Here is an 18,176-nt window from a genome sequence, read left to right on the forward strand (position 1 = left end):
TACACCAAAGAACTGTACTCTTCAAAGTAACTATTTTGAAAATTAATATCACAAAATAAAGCTATTAAATATTGTTCTTCTAAGACATTAACATTTTTGTTCCCAAATTTACCAAAATCCCTTCTATGCACAGGAGCTAGACTTTGTAAAGAGCATTTTTCAAGTGATCTATAAAATAGTTTCTTAAAATAGCTGAAGACAATATGGATGCAGGAAAAAGTGCTGTTTAGGAAATCTTTCATCTAAGACCTGATTCAGATAGAATCACCTATATATGAAAGCAGAAAACTCTCATGTGGTGGGTAGTTAGGCAAATGTGTCTGTAAACCAAAGCTGCCTATGCAAATACTAGTTTTATTTCCAAAAGCATGTTACCTTTTTTGACATTTATGGAAAGTTATGTCAGGATATTATGTGAAACAAACATTTCTTGTGACAAATGTATTTTTTTGTATGTTTAAGTTAAACCGTATTTATATGTATGAACATATCTCAGTGTATTTGAAAGAAGAACTACAAATTAGGCTGCAGATATGTGCCTTCTGATTTGGAGGTTTGTAGTCTGACCAGGTTCATTTTGGATTTAAATATGTTTCGAGGTATTCAACCTTGATTTCTTGGCCTCACCTGAGTAGTGTGGCTTAGAAATAAAGCTTATATGTGGGTAGCTGTCTTCTTATTATATTTATGACTGAAAATACATCACTTCTAAGATTCTGTAGAGCAAAATGTGTATTGTAGACATCCCATTTAAGGTTTTTTGATCAGTATTTTTCAAAGCTAGCACAATTTAAAATGGAGGTCCAGCTGCGAAATGTAGGGCTACACATTGAAGAATCAATATGGCAGGGGGATCATGTTCTGGAGTGGTTGTTAGACCAGTTAAATGGATAGAGGGTGTTTACAGAGTAAGACACCAAATACAGGTATCAAAGACATCCTTGTGGAGCAATCAATGCTATCTGTAGCTGTTACGAAGTGCGTTGCTGTTTAAAAATCTCAACAGTGAGTATGGCTGTTTCTCTCTCCCTCTCTTTTTTTTTTTTTTAACTGAAAACTGCCTAGAATCTCAGAAGTGAAAAATCATATCTTTAAGCTTCCCAAACTAAAGAGCTTTGGGAAGAGTGTATTTGTCATTATGTTTAATTTGCACATACCTCACCAAAGAAAAGGCCAGGGGAGCTAGGCCGAGAACACAGCTGTACAGGCAGCTCAACTAATTGCCTCTCCATCCTCAACCTCATTTATCTTCATTTCTTCCCAATTATACCAAATTATCAATAGTCTCTGTTGCATCAGAGTCTTAATCCCCTTTATTCAGGCAGCATTAGATAGTGGCAGATGAATTCTTGGAGGGAGTCAGGGTAAACAGCCATGAAATGCCACCTCTGGCAGATGGCATTGCTCACAAGAAATGTGACAAAACATTTGGAATTTGTTACTAGGCATTGGTATGAGAAGGCAAGCTGTCAATATTTTTTTAAATGATAATCAAGGTGGTGCATACTTATACCACAAGCAGAAATGAATCCTGTCCAAAACCTCAAGCTTAGTTAGGTTTAGCTTGGCACTGTGCTGTTGTATTTTGTTGCTGAAGCTTCTTATTTTTTCTTTTTCAGAAATATTTTCACTTCATCTGGTATTAATACAACATTTTAATAATGTCTGTTCTGATTATAGTTGTTAGTTATGGGTTTGTGTGCCTCAGAAAGAGCTATCAAGACATGGAATATCCTATACACACAACAGATTTAGGCTGTGTTTTCTTGAATAGTTTGTTAGGCACTATTAGTCTTTTCTAGAGGTTTGATCCTGCTCCTTAGAGAAGCTAATGTAAAACTCCCACTGAAACTCATTGAGAATTGCACTAGAGATTAAATGAGAGCAACCTAATGACTAGGTTTGCTGAATGAGACAAATATTCTGAAAATCAAAGATAGATTGAACCTGTAAGATGTCCAAGTGCTGTGGTAGGTATGTATTCTGTTATTACTATAAGCAAAAATGAAAGCGATTTTTAAAGGAAGTACAAAGTTGGCTGCTAGTATAGTACAGGATTTTTTTGTGTGTTATTTTTAGGCTGCAAGTAAGTGAAACACAGGAGATTTCACTGCTGACCTTTTATGTGAATTAGGTTTACTCTCAGGCTCTCCTGGTTTTGGCAGCATTCTGCATTTTTTGGAAGTCAGTAATAACTTAGTGCAAGGAATCAAATGCCAGGTATAAAAAATGGTGCATCTTCAGAATTAGTGTATACCTTGGCAATGTTCCTTGTACTGACACAGCTTGTTGAAAGTGTGCAAGTGTCAGCACTTACTGATCGTTCATGGGACCCAGGGCTGTAAAATCTCATTGGAGAGCTTCTACAGTCATTCAGTTTGAACAGAAAAGGATGCTGGATATCCCTTTTGCAACCTCTCATTCTCTATTAAAATCTTCAGTGTCACAAAGTTCTGTGTAGGGGCTTCAAGTTGGCAGAGGTTTGGAATATTGTCCAGATGTATATGTAGGAGGTGCCACAAATTATTTAATTCTTTCAAGCCATATTTTGCATGTTTGAGTTCTTTCAATATTAGGAGTTTTTGAAAATATTATAGAGAAATAATTCATTTATGTCACTACAGATACTAACTCAGAAGATTACAACTTGTAACATGAACTGTTCATAATTATTTAAAAGAAACAGTAAATGATAAATTGTTAAAACTTGAATGATCTGATTTTGAACCATGGTGGTAACTATCTGCCATGGATGGCAAGATGTTCTCAAAGTCTCTCAAAATCAAGCTAAACTATCTGGCTAGTTACAGTCAAAATATGCAATACATGCATCTCAGTGGTTGTTTCAGTAAATTGTTAAACATGGGAAAATAGTAAGTAAAAAAACCACCAAAACCAGAAAACACTTGGTTTGTGGAGAGTAAAGGGTCAATGATTATCATCACCGGAATCTGAATCCTAGTTCCTTGCTTGCTGGCTGCAGTTGTTGTGTTTAGGAGGATGTATGTTTCATCCTTTCTGGCAGGCAGCCCTACAAACTCTGTTCAAGATCTGAAAGTTAAGCTGTTTTGTTTCTGGCTTGTGCATCATGAACAGTAACAAAAACATGACAGACCAAAATCTTGACCTTACTTCTATCTGTGAAACACACGTTTCTGACAGCAGACTTTGCTTTTGCAGTAGGAGAGAGTTAATTTTTTTTGTTGGTGGTCCTTAACGAGGATACCATGTTCTAGTACAGTACTGTTATCTTTGTATAAGAAAATAAATAGGGATAGGGTTACAAGCCAATTACTAAAAATGTGAACAATAACCCTTTAGAGTGCAGGAGCATCCTGGGTTCAGCAGTAGCAGTCATTTTTCTCCTTAGTAGCTGGTGCACTGCTGTGGTTTTGAGGCAGATCAGTTGTGCAAGAATGAATCGTAAACCTTTCAAAATAGTTTTGAACATTTTGTTTTCAGAATAGCGTTGGACAATTAATGGTTGTCCTCTGTTTTGAGTTCACCACCATCATGTCTGTCGAAAAAATGATCTGTGCAGATTTTTGTAAACCCTCTTTTGTCTAAAGCATAGTCTGTATGCTGTCAGGAGTACGGTCTCCCTGGCCCAGCTTTCCAGTGAGAATGGAAAGGTACATTGTCTGCTGACTATGGTTTGCTGAGGTTCCTACAACAGTACCTGAACATTAGAAAATAGAGGTCATTTGTTATCTCTCAGGAAAGGGGTTGCATATGCTTCTGACATTGACATAGCTCCAAAAGAAAGTTCAGGTTTTAACTCTAAATCAACTCCAAAAATAATACTGTATATTGTATAGAAGAAACTGAATAGGGTTTTATTACTTATTGTTTCATCCACTGTAAGAACTAGAAGACATCAAAAGAAGGCAGCAAATGTCGAGTTAACCCCCCAAACCTCTCCAAATAGTAAAAGGTAGTTTTTCATACAGTGCATAGGCAAGCTGTGGGACTTCTTGCTACGGGATATTGTAGATGCTGAAAACTAACATTCATTTAATAGAAAAAAAAAATCTATTCAAGGTTATTAAATTCAAAGAAGACACCTCTGCTTTTGGAAGTTTCTAACACATAAATTGTTAGAGAGTATTCTGGGAAATTGTCACTATAGGTTTTCTCTGTGTTTAAACTCCTCAGTAAGGATTGCTTTTGGCCCATGTTGGAGACAAGGCATTAGAGTGGATGGGCTGTAGCTGTTTGTATGCAGTAATTCTGGGAGCCGTTATTCCTTTAGTTATATTATTCCTCCATCCTGAAATACCATGACTAATTTCCATTTTGGAAGCCACACACTTTGAGTGGAGCTTTTGAATATTCCGGCATTTTAATGAAAATTTATTGTAATAGTTTGCATCTAGAAAGACGACATTTCCTCTTGCTAAATCTAACTTCAATGGGGTGCTTTGGTGGTTTAAGTTGTTTGGTATTTTGAGTTTAAATGGAGATCTTGCCTCTTTGAGCAGTTTGTATTTTTATAAAAGTAGTTTCTTACATTATACTGCATTTTCTCTTTTTTCCTGTGTCTTTTTATCCATTTTGCAACACTTTCACATTTTGTTCATATTGGTTACATGAGGAAAAGGTCATTCACATTTTAGCAGCTGTCTACAGAAGACTGTTATGCCCAGAAGTTTTTGTTGCTGCAGCCAGTAGTTTCTCTACACTTGCCTTAGGAAGTAGGAGAAAACACTCTGCCGTATGTTAGTATCCATCAGCCTTTTCATGTATGTAATTTGAAGGGCCGCATAACTCAGTCTGTTGTTCGAAAGAGAGAGAGAGCAGATTTTGTACTGCCCATTGCAGGACATTGCTGCTTTCCAAGGTAACTGGCAGTAAGGAGTTGCCTTATTGTTCTGGTATTGTGCTTTAGCACTATAATCACCAGTCATAATGTAGGAACTACAGTGCACATTGTATTTACCACCACCTTATTTCTTTTTCTCTTTTAATTTTAAAGGAAGCAATTGATGATTTGGGAGGGATGGTTAGGTTCCTAAATAAACATGTCTGTGCTTTTATCTTCTAAAATATTATCTTCCTGGAATTATTTGTTCATAATTAAATTGGCATCAAATATTCTGACATATTCCCACTTATCTTCAGTATCCTGTTTGCTGTGAAATAAACTTTGATTTTGCTGTCATTAAGACTTTTCAGAGTTTAGAAATTATATTCAGATTTCAGATGCCTTCTTATTGTATAATTATCAACAGATTACTTCACCTAAGTTCTGACAGACATATTTTTTAAGTATGACTGACTGATGGACAGATTGGGAATTGCTGAATTAATGGGCACATTTCAAAGCTTTGGCAGGGCTAAGCAGTAATTACATCTGCTGAACCACTTGATAAGTTTTTGGAAGTAGCCCAGTAAAGCCATCACTGGATTTCTTGAGTTTTAATATCTTACCCTGCACACTTCCATGGCTTTTGTGAAGGACATAATCCAGAAGTTGCTAGAGCTGAATACACACAGCTAAACAAATCAATGCATTAAAGCATTAAATGCATTGCAAATGTTCCATTTAGATTTTCAGGTAGGTGTCATGCTCTTAGGGCTGATTAAAAATCTCATTCCTAATTTAAAGTAAAAAAATTTATTTGGGACCACAAAAATTGTCCACACTTGCATGGTCTCCGTAAATAACATCATCTATTGCCAATATGAGGGACAGAAGTTGGTCATAATCCTGACCAGGAGCGGTTTTATGTTTTTCTGACATGAAAGTGAGTTTAGCTGGCATATAACCTGGGTGGCATCTTCATATCCTTACTGTAGTGAGACTCTCCATTTATCAAATATGACAGAAATTGTTTTCTACCTGTTCTTCTTCTCCTTGGATATTCATATGCTGATACCATGAGTAGAGTTGATGGAACGTTGTATGTAGGCTGAAGTATTTTCAGCAGAGGATATTCTGTGCAGGCCAAAAAAGTGGCCGTTTTTCCCAGTATTGAGGTGAGATAAGGATATTGGTAAAAACAAATAGTCTGGGACACCTGAAAATACTGGGGCTGTGAATGTTGGCAAATAGGCCTATGTTGTTTCAGGAGTACTGGGCTTCTAGATAAGCAAAAAAAAAAAAAAAAAAAAAAATTCGAAGGCCTTGTGTGTGCTGGACACTTATAAAAGAAGTTAGGGGTGATAAATACTTTGATATTCTCAGTGCTGAAATAGCAGTGCGCTGAATTCTTTTTCCTTTGCAGCTGAAGTTACTTTTAATATGCCCAACAGCTTGAAAAATAAGTTAAAAAATAATTTTAGACTAAAATTGGGCAGTGGAGATGGTATTGCTTTTCACAATTTGAGTTCAATTCCTCAGAAATGTATCACAGCAAAAAAATAAAATGACAGAGATTGAAGCAGTGTGGTGGTTCAATTCAAAGGTACCTCTGACAGAGTGGTTTTCATTTAGCCAGACCAGACAGTTTTAAGGCTGATAAAATGAATTTGAAACCAAATGAAAAGAAACTGTCACCAAATTGGACTTTGATTACTTTCTGGAGATCTTTCAGTACTCAAAAACAAGACACTAATTTAATCATCACGAACATATCTTCACCAAAACCAGTTGGTTTGATTTTCCTTTGAAGAACAGAAATGCAGAGAGAGGTTTATTGCTAGAAAACGTGGCGCTTTAAGAGTTTTCTTATAAAATTACTAAAGTGGGTGAGTAGCAGCAGTTTAAGAAAAATGAAACTGATCTTATCTCTTGCATTTCCTTCAACTAAACAAAATGAAGCTTAAACAGAGGTGTTTTGCTTACAGACATGTACAGGACTGTAAATAACCTTGCAGAGGCTTTGTGACTATAGTGGATTTCATCGATGGCATGCGCGTGTATTGCTTAGGCTGATTTTACCTATTCGTCTATGTTACCTACGATTTAACTCCCTGTGCATCTGAACTCATCCGAATTCACTGTTCATAGGGATGTGGGAAGAGAGACATACAGGATTTGGCTGCTGGGCTGTAAAATGACATTAAGGGAATGCTTACCTCTCACCACATTTTAATTTAGGAGTGAACGGACTGGGGTTTGTTGCATTAGTTTTGCTTCTCCTTGGTTAAACAGAAGTGTAATTCATGCATTGATAACTGTAGGTGCTTTCAAATAACCAGTTAAGATGGGTAAATACCAGACTTTAATTGTTAAATATACTCCTCCTTTTATCAAATCCATATAAAGTCCATCTTTATGTATGCCCTACAAAACAGGCACTGTGTTTCAGGTAGGTGACTGTGTATGGTGCAGTCAGGTAGGCTTTTTTTTTTCCATCCACATTGTGCATTTAGCTGCAAATCTGAGATCAGAAGTGTGCACCACACATCTGTGTGGCCTGAACCCAGGTGGTTGAAGCAGGCCAGGCTTCTTTTCAGCTGCTTCAGCTGGGCAGCCAGTGCTTTCTGCAGCCCTTTAGAAAGCTGGACAGCTAATATCTCTGCCTTTTTCTTCTCACTTCAGCATGGCTACATTAAGGAAGCCATAGTCAGTGTGCTTGCTTCTGACAGTCATCAGGAGCTCTGGAAGATGGAGGTTCTCGTCTCTCTTGCCCTTTTTTAATGCTGAGTACAATCTGGTTTGGGACAAGATTGACTAGAATGCAAACAAGATAAGGAAAAATTACCTTTTTGTCCTTTAGTTTTATCTATTGGAGAGAAGGTCATACAGGTAGTGGGTAATAGTGTTAAACATAAAGCTTTCTGTAAAGCGTATGAATGATGTATTGGCATTTTGACAAATCAACAGACTTCTGAGTGCTCTAATAATATTCCTATGGCACTTATGAATCAAGTTACTAATATTTTAAAATGGGATATTTTTTCTCATTTAAACAAAAAGTTACATTTCCCCTCATCTAAAGAAGGGAAGTCCAATTGCTGTCATTTCATTCTCCTTAATGTTGTATGTTTGCTTTCTTGTTGCATGTATTTTTTTCCCCTTTTGTTTCATATATACCTAAAATCAATCACTTGAAGTCCATCTCTCTTTTTATAGTACTGTGGATCATTGTTTTAGACTCCTTTACCCCTATATTAAAAAGAATGAGATCCTTCACTAGCTTAGTATGGACAAAGAATTTGTTTTCTTCCCTAATACAAGTTTCTTCAAACCAAACCTTTGGAATAATATGAGAGAAGAAAACTGAGCTCCCATACGTCTATTTCTCTGTGGTGTATGGTGTGACTGACGTTATAAAGTTTCATTTCAGTTTCAGCCGTAAGCTCATCATACAAAAGCCAGCATTTAGAATCAAAACATGACATCTTTACCTCATACCTGTTTGAACAAAAACTGAAAATGAACAGAAATCTCCTGAAAAATTGTGGCTAGACCTAAATTTAAAGTATTAAGAAGGATTTACTTTTTTATAGGTATATTCGCTTCTAACTGTTACGGTAACAAAGAGTTTGAATATATACATTGATATGCATATATGTCAAGTATTTGCTGATAAAAAATGCTGACAGCTGTGTTCCTAAATAAGAAAACGTGTATGCTCAAAAATAAATACTTTCTTTAAAAGCTGTGTGACAGTAAGAGGAATGAGTATATTACCACAGGCTTGCATTTTACATATCTGATTTATAATGTGAATCTAGTTCTGGCTTGCTGTTAATTTATATGTAATTTTTTTCTTACAGAAATAGATAATGCAGGGAAGGATGCAAGTTTTCTGTTAAAACTATTCCTTTTCAGCTGTGCAAAGCAGCTGTGGATAGGATGAGTTGACAGTGTTTGTGGTATACAGCACAGGAGCAGGACCCATGAGATCTGACTGCTCTTCCAGTTTCACCATTAGTCTACCAGGTAGGATGGAGGAAGTTGCTTCATAATTCTGCACCTCAACTTCCCACTTGGAAATAATCATACTGCCCTTATAAACCACTTCACAATTGAACAGTTCTAGGTAAGAAGAAGTTCTAATTATTATTTTCTTTTTAAGAGGCTTGATACTGCATAGGATATGCAGTCCAGATTAAATGGTGAAGCTGTTATCTTTGTGGTATACTGCAGACTACAGGATACATTTCATTTAACATGCTCCTTTATTATACACCATGTGCTCAGCAGTATTTTTTTACTTTCTCTAAGGAGAAGTGATAGGGAACATAAGAATACAGGAATGGTCTGTAGAGATAAGTGTGTTGCAATTTATTCTTGTGTTGCTGGCAGTGAATACTGGAGCAGATTTACAAGTGAAATTTGCAGGAAAAAAGTTATTACTGTCCCCATCTGTAAGGAAAACTGGTCCACTGATTTGGACTGTACAACATGATTTAAATTCAGTTTCCTATTCCATTGGAAGTTTCCTGTATTCCCTTAATCAAGTCACTTCTTTTCGCAGTGCAGTTCTCCAACTGTAAAATAGGAGTAACTGTGCTTTCCTATGGAATGTGCATCAGTTTTAAATCTAGGCACAGAAAGCTGGTAGGGCACTCTGATATTGCAGCTTCAGGGCTACGGAAGTATGGTGGGTAGGTGCACAAGGCTTTGGAAAGAGAAGGGAAACTTCCAGAAGTAAGTAAGTGAGCTGATTGGTTAGACCATCTGTGCCTGGGGTTGGGTATTGGAGAAAAACAACTGGGTGAAGAAGACCTTTAGATTTAGAGATTTTTGCCTAATTTTTGTGGTGTCTGCCCTGATACATGAAGTTACATGTATGAATTTTGTTTCTAGGCAAAAAAAGGTCACACTAAGGTGCATGTCATATGTTTTTTGAGGAAGAATAAAATGTAAACGTTAAATTTACTGAAGAAGCCCATGGGGAAAAATAAAGCTCATTTGGTAAAACCAAACTCTAAGCATTTCCTCCGAAAATCTTTTCAAAATTACACATATAACTTGAAAAATACTTTACCAAATAATACCACCTGTGTTTCACAAGAGTCAGAAAGAACAACTTCTGTACTAAGTAGCAATCAAATGTTATTTGAATGAGCTGATATACCAGTATATTAAATAACAAAGATGCTGACGCATCCTTAACTGTAGTAGTTCCTCTAATTACTGCACTATGCCATGTTGTATTATATCACATGACGTAATTTAGCGTCTCTTTCTTTGTCAGTGTATTTCTCATCATTTCACAAATTATAAATCTTTTATAGGAAGGTAATTCATACTTGGACATAGTGCTAAAGTGATGGAGTGTTTTCCTTTTTTCTCAATCATTGATCTTTCAGACTTTTGCATGTAGCAGTATTAATCATGTTTATTAGCCAAGTGTTGTCACAAAGAATGGAATTTTTCTGTTACATTCGTATTCAGTTAATATGTTTTTTGTTTGCTGCCTCTGCCTCTATCTGCTGCATCACAGTAATCTACTTATTCTTATTGAAATTCTTGTTCTTAATTCTTTGTTCCCAAAACAAAGTCAACACTGCAGTTAGGCATTTTCATAGCAATCTATAATCTAGTTGAAAATGTGGGTGTATCTGGGATGGGAGTGTACTGAAAATATCTTTTAACTATAGCAGTGCTTAATGTTACTTTTTAGGTGGCTTGTTTTTTGGACCAGATGTATTTTAGAATTCACTAACATGGTCTGCTTAACTGCTGTTTAAAAGGAACTTGTTATTCAAGTGTGTAAGTGTAATACTGAAGAAAACTATGATCTGTCAAATTGCCTCAGAAGTCCAAACAAATATTCTAGACCAAACATGAGTGCCTAGTTTGCTATGCTGTTTTTGTTGTAGGCAGTAATTACTATGCATAATAGATATCTGGACTCTTTAAATTTAAATTCCTGAATATTGATTATTTCCAAGCCTAACCTAGTGCCTGGCTTGTTTTACCTAGCAAAGTGAAGTGTTTCACTTAGGACATCCCCAGGATCAAACCCAGCAGTGGAGGGAAAGCTCTTCAAGCTCAAAGATAATGTAGCAGCAGGGTAAATTGTTGTAACCTGTTCAGGGATGAATTTAATCTAGTATGCTTGCGAGCACGGAGGAATTGAATAGCTGAGTGACCCTCCAGTAAGATTAACAACAGTGAGAGACCTGACAGGCCCGAGGGTGGACACAGATTAGTGTCTGGCAGGGACTGGGTGGCCTGATTCCCTGTGATAGCAGGAAATAGTTTTCAGTGTCTGAGATGTTCTCTTTCTGCCTTATTTACTTAATTGTGACTGATGTTTACTTGGATGATTTTATCCTTAAACATTTAGGTTTTCCTGTTTCCAGAAACTATGAAGGTAGGTGATGCTGAAAGTTTCTAATAATATTTTTTGCCTGATGTGTATTTATTACTTCATTAAAAAATCTTCAGGTGTCCTTTCAGGTGCTGTGTTTGTCCTTGGTGCTTAGCCATGCAAAGAGTATTAGCTTGCTGCTAACCAAGCAAAATGTCTTTTAAAGAAAAGTAGATGCCATTTATGGTTTGTTTGTACCCTGTTTTGCAGGTGGAAGTGAATCCTCCTGGGATAAAGACAAGCTTCAGTCTCCCATCACAACGGGATCACAGCACAGCATTGGTCATCCCACACTGTCAGGGCAGTCAAGCCTTGGGAGTGCACACCCACTCAGTCCTCTCCAGCAGAATCACCTGCTTACCAACAGTATGTACTGTGCTCTTAGAGGGGGGAAAAGAAGTACAAGGAGCTCTGCTTGGAGGCTGGGCTTGCGTTCCTTCCCAGCATCCTGGAGGTGGGGAAAAGGATGGGAGGCACATGAGTTGACAGAGGGTCAGTCCTCTCATTGTCTGCTGCACTTGCGCATGATGTCATAGCCACCCACTGGGATACAGCCACCCACTGCTGGGTTGGGGACTGTCAGTCCTTAATTGACATTTCCGTGTCCTGGGTTGAAGGGAAAATAGCCATAAAGCTGCTTAAAATTTTATCTATGTGAAAAAAATTCTCTTCCAAGTGAAAATGCTGACCACCAAATAAAGATATGAGAGTCAGGAATATATGCAAAATGTCTAGTTAAATGCGAGCAGAAGCAGTCCCTCTGCCTTGTTTTGCCTTGTACCTGCCAGGTGTGGGCAAGGTTATCCATTGAACACAGCTATCCAAAGCAAGTAGAACAAAATAACACAGATGAAGTTTGGATTTGGAACGTAAAGCTCCCTTTCAAACCTTTTTCTCTCCTATACAATAGGAAGGGAGTGGGTGCAAAGGCAGCAATTCCCCTTCTTTGCACCCAAAGAGGGAAGGAAGGGAAAATTATTCCAAGAAAGATGTCAAGGATTAATATTTTAAAAATTAGTGAGGACTTAATTCTAACAGATGATGATGGATGAAAAACAAAAGTCTCACTGTCTCTAATTCTTTTTGTTTAAGCTCTTCATCCTCAGAGTTTTGAAAGTTGATTTTTCGGTATTTTAATGAAGGAATGACGCAATTCTAGGAGCAGATAGTTTTTTGTTGCCTGTGTAGGGCTCCAGACTTGAACAAAGCAAAGCCATTGAAATGACTCCTACAATATGGATCTGCTTTGTTCATGGGAAGGTATGGACTTGGGCATTTTGTGTTAGTGTCAGTAGTTAGGAATCACTACATCATAGGACCCAAGATCACTGTGGTTTATTCTGTCATTTTAGATTCTTGTATAATTCTATACGTGTATATATTTTGCATACAGGTATATTGTGTTCTTTGCAGTTAAAGAAAACTTTAAAGTTATTTTCCAGTAGATTTTGTAGTAGGCAAATGTCTATAGGCCATTAAAGGGTTTATTGAATGTCAGACATTATGTCCAATGATTTGCAAGTGTAGGATATATTTTCTTCATAGTCCTCTGAAATGTTTGACGGATTGTGTCTTAAAACTGGTGATGTGCTGTTAAATTCTGTTTGTAGTTTGCATTTAGTTTGCATGTCAATTGGACTTTAAGTAGACATACAACTCAATGTGGCCAGATGGTGTCTGGGAGTTTTGGAACTCTATAGAGTATAAGGAAAGATTATTGGGCTGTTAAGGGAGACATGCAGGGGAACAAAGGCTTATGGATGTAAGCACTGAAGGGAATTTTCAGTATGGTTTAAAGTGAAGGGAGATGTATGTGGGCTTTGCATATTACTTATCATAATTAATATTGGCGTGGATCATCATATAAAGTATATAGTGAATCATAAGACATCACAGTTGTTGATCATGATAAACTAAACAGAAATAATGTGGGAGCTAAGAATAAAAACGTTTTTGCCTTTCGTGGTGGGCACAGTGGTGGTTTTATATCGCTGTAGTCAAATCATATTGAAATAACATAAACTATATCAGTCAGTGATATTTTTTGTTGTGGGTTCTGTCATACACCCAAATAGTGACTGGTCTTCTCATTTAGAATAGTTAAGATAGAGCCAAAAGTTGAAAAACTTTTAGAAATTATTAACATCAATAGCAAATGGTTAGGACTAGTTATATTATTATGTTATTCACTACTTGTACCTGAGATTTTTAATGAGAATTTATAATCTACATTTCATGTAGAAAAATTACATTTTCTCTGGGTGAGTGGGCCCTCTTTTTTCTGAAAAAATAATTTTGGATACCCAAGGGTAGCTTCAAGTGGTCTCTTTAATGAATTCTTAAATGTAAAATAACCCTAAAACAATTTTTTAAGTGGATTGATGTCTTGGCCTTGCTTTCCATTGTAGTAATTACTAAATACAACAAGTAATACACATGCTGAAGTAGATATTAATGAAATATGAGAATCCAGTTCTTGGTAGCAGTAACATCACCTTTTTGGCAATGTCAAGATCTGCAAGTTGATCCAAATGAATTTAGTACTTTCTTGAATTGTTTTATATCCGTAGCAGAAGACAACTTAAAATGACTTTTTGGAAATTAAATAAACCTCTGGCAACTATTTTAACCTCTCATTGCATATTTCATTTCGCAGACCTTCTGTATAAGAGTTCAGTACTATCTGTAGTCCAACCCTCAGCTTCCTGTATTCAAGAAATTGTCCTAATATAAAAATCTAGTCTCAGATTGCTGTGTATGTGAATTAAGAATTCAGTGCTCAAGTAAGAGGACTTGGTAGGAATATATTGTCAGGTAAAATTATTAATAAATATTAGTTGGATGAACAGAAAGAATATGCAAATATCTGCATTTTTTGTGGTTTTTTTTCTTTGTTGCTCTCAATAGAGATCTCTGAACTTACACAGTTGTATGTTCATTTTGCTAGTATTGTGTTACTTTACAGGTAATGCAAATCATACAGCCTTTTCTGGCATGCAAATCCCTGTGTAACATCAAAATTATTAACACAGTAATACTGAGTTTGACTAATCAGTGTTCCAGTAGAATTCAGAGTCTTAAAAATGAAGGTGTTGGGTTATAAAATGAAGGACCGACACACATAACCTGTCCATGCTCTCTTCTAGGGATAGACCTGCCGTTCATGATGATGCCCCACCCTCTGCTTCCCGTCAGCCTACCTCCTGCTTCAGTTGCAATGGCAATGAATCAGATGAACCACCTCAATACAATAGCTAACATGGCTGCAGCAGCCCAGATGCACAGTCCTCTTTCCAGGGCGGGGGCCTCTGTTATAAAGGTAAGAGTAACATACAAGACTTAGAAAAAAAAAAAAAAAAAGCTTTTCATGGCTAACAAAAACATTTACAGCGACTTTCTTAAGGAAAATAACTAAGAGCTTATACTGCCTATAGCACACCTGTTCTGATGTTCCTGATAGTGCTTCAGTCTGAGGAAATGCCCATGAGTACAGTCAAAAAGTTAAGATGATCCGCTCTATCTACAAATCTGTAATGTAATTAAAAACAGAAACTAGCACTCACTAACAGTCACTAGGGGAATTATCGGTGCTGCATCTGTGAAAGCTCAAAAGCTGCTCTAAAATGTTGTTTAAAATCAAACTTAATGTTATACTCCAAATGCTATAGAAAGTAACAGAAACTCTAGTGCGGTGCAATTCCAGAACAGGTTAGTAGCAGAGAAAATAATCAGAAATACCTTAGTGAGTACAGTCTCTGCTGGCCACACTAAATATCTTTCTGGCTGGATAAAAATTGTTTCCTACTTTGGAAAGGCTTCTGGTAGTCTCTTCAAAGCAGGTTGCTCAGAAAATGTTAAGCCTGTGTTGATTGCTGCAGAACTGCCACATGCTAAAAATATGTTAAGAAAATTTCAAATTAGAAGGATACAGGATCAGTGCATGCGAAGGACTGGTGCTATGGTGTTCTCTAAAAGGCAGTGTGTCTTCTTCTTATTGAGCAAAAATGAAAGGGTTTATGAGTCTTTTATGTGTATTTTCAGGCAAGTGCATGTTTCTTGTTGAGAAAGTAAAATTTTGTCACCTTTGGAAGGTAGTTACTCTGATCCATTTGTCTTTCTTTTTAAATATGTGAGTCGGTAGAGCTGCCTGTTCTGGAATGTACAGGTCTTTTTGCTTTGATATTTATGCTTATTTACACCTATGTGTCCCCGTCACTCTGGAATCCAAAAATTCCGAGTTAGTTTATTATAATAACTCTCACTGATTTGCTGAATTAATCTCTTATATCTTTATTGTAAAACATCTTAATTGTCAAATATAATTATTTTATCATTGAGAAAGCTTCTGTTGCTAATATTATATGAACTTTTGTTTCTACATCAAGTAGGGAAAGAAACAATTAGTACACAACCACATTTCTTTTTCCTGCATGTATTTACTGATGCCAACATCCTTTCAAAGAAGAAAGCAAATCTTTTCTGTTATGTTACAGTGGCATAAAACATTATGTGTCTCTGTTGCTGAGGTTGTGGAGATCTTTGGTTTTCTTCTGATCTTATTCTTGGCCCAAGCATCTCCAGAATTGTCTTAGGTTGTTTCTCTTATATACTGAGACTAACATTTTGGGTTTTGGATTCTGGGAGGCTGGTAAAATTCAGGGGGGGACTATTTAGTCCAGTTAGGGACTATTTAGGATTAAGATCTACAAAAAATCCTTATCATCAGTATGTCCACACAGTTATTGACTGGGCAGAGGGAAAGTGATACCTCTGATGTCCAGCTATGCATTAGTTAATGCAAGTCACTGGATTGTTAGAAATTAATTGAGGTTCCATTTGTTTCACTCAGTGGCCTTTTCTTTAACTGTTCAGAGACCTCTTGAGAAAATCATAACTTAAATATAACAGTGGAATATGCTTTTGATTATATTTGAAATGCTACCAGTATGTCAAAATTAAGGTTAAATATGTATTTGTAAGCAGTGCTAGTTCTTTCTAACATAAAGTACAGTTTTTGCAGTTAGGTTTAGCAGGTCCTTGCTGATCCTAGTTACTCATTTACAGCTATTTTTACTCCAGCACCTGCACTAGAGGATACACAATATCTCCACAGCAACAGTAGGTCTCACTAGCGCTGTAATGGGAATTATATCCTCTACATAATGTAAAGGAAAATACACCAGTAGCTAATGTGACAGAGGGAAAATGTGCATCCATTGCTGTGTTACTCTTGCCTGTCAAGTGATGCTGCATCTTCCTCTTGTTTGTTCCGAGTGCTGAAACAGTAAATGTATTTTATTACAGTGTGAGGCTCCCTTTGTCCTTTCCTACCCTTATGTACAATCATCTAGTTCTGAGTGATGACCAATTAAGGCAAAATCCTTGTCCAAAACGGGTAAAAGAAAGGCATTGGCACTGTTGTTATGTCAGCAGTATTACTTATATTAGATAACATTATTTAAGTGCATTTAGTAAGTACAAAAATAACTAGTTTTAGATAGACTGCAACCTCATGTCATTACTTAAAATGGAAGAAATGAATTGAATATATTGAGTGTGTATCTGTTTCCATACTCTGATGACTAAAACACCACTTGGCCTGTTTCCTAAAGGTGTGAGAATCAGCTGCTTTATACAGGTTTTGAATGAAGTCATTATGCTTTTTATATCACATTTGCCATTTAGAAATAAGCTGTTCTACCAAGATATGCATGATCAGCAAAGTTAACATTTAGTGCTCCAGAAAGAAATGTCACAACTATGAAACTTGATTTCTTCCTGACAGGAACTCTGTAAATTAAGCAGGCACAATGGCCAGGCTCACTAAACCTTCTTAGCCATCTATAACATGATCTGATGTGATTATAGCAGCATCCACTAGCACTACTACAGCTACAGTTCTGACAATGCCCCTGTAATAAATCCCATCTTTCAGGGATTTACTGTGTATCTGAAAGATTCTTTGTTTGAAACTTGTCTCAAATGGTTCTGGAGAACCTGTATAATGGAGGGTCTCATGTGGCAAACACAAAATTTGACAGTAACTCTTGACTTCACCACTGTCTCTATTCTCTCTCTTGTGTCTACTGTCGTGTTAGTTCTTTTTTTTTTCCCAGAACTATTCTTCAGCTGAATGAACTCTGCCATCCAGTCACTGTGTAAAAGGCTTAGGTATAAAATGCTTTGCCAGCCTGGTCTTGAGGGCCTGTCTGGGGTGGAACTTAGCTGAAATACACCTGAATCATGGTTTAGGATAGAAACAGTAGTGAATAAATATAGTAGTTTACTCTCATCCAATAATTTTATTCCTGTAACTGTGCTTGGTGACAATATTCTTAGGTCTTCAGAAGCGAAGCTGGGATGGGCTCTTTCCAGAAAAGAGAAAGGATTTCACTGAAGGTTATGGAACAACTCAACTCCAGAGAGCAGTAACTATATAACATTAAGATTTTTATTTTACAGTGGACCTATAATGAAGATGATAGATTATGTAACAAATCACATGACTATTATTATGCATTCACAGCATATTATGCAGTTTATCATAAAGGTGCTGTTAACATGTATGCTGAGAACACCAATTTAACAGAATGCTGAAAGCACACCTAAATCATAACAGATCATTTAAATGAAATCGGGTCCAAAGGAGTTGAGACCTCACAGCATGTAATGTGGATGGCAAGTATGTGAAGATGCCTCACAGCAAAAATGTGACTAGCTCTTCTGTTCACTGACAGACCTTAGAATAAGACCATGCTCATATAAGAACTCTGGCCATAGAGGCCTTGAGCAGTGGATCCTCAGGCTATGTACAGGAAGGGTTGTAGGAGTATTAAGGTAGTGTCATCAGTTCCAAAGTATTTATGCTGGTTAAGCCAGAAGAGTCTTATGTGATTAAAAGCATACTAGCTTGCACTGCACAATTTCAGCCAAAAGGCTGGGAGAGAGGGCAGGGAGAGG

The 18,176-nt window shown here is 36.8% G+C and overlaps 1 protein-coding gene across 3 annotated transcripts in view; it reads left to right on the top strand.

The window, feature by feature from the left end:
- DACH2 (dachshund family transcription factor 2) overlaps positions 1-18,176 on the top strand; it is a 285,743-nt gene that overhangs the window by 204,263 nt on the left and 63,304 nt on the right. For all 3 annotated transcript variants that reach the window (XM_065689268.1, XM_065689267.1, XM_065689265.1), the window contains exons 4-5: positions 11,427-11,582; positions 14,363-14,535. In XM_065689268.1, coding sequence (XP_065545340.1) covers positions 11,427-11,582; positions 14,363-14,535 — 329 coding nt within the window. The remainder of the gene's footprint in view (positions 1-11,426; positions 11,583-14,362; positions 14,536-18,176) is intronic.

This window comes from Lathamus discolor, chromosome 9, assembly GCF_037157495.1.
Source record: "Lathamus discolor isolate bLatDis1 chromosome 9, bLatDis1.hap1, whole genome shotgun sequence".
Lineage (NCBI taxonomy): Eukaryota > Metazoa > Chordata > Aves > Psittaciformes > Psittacidae > Lathamus > Lathamus discolor.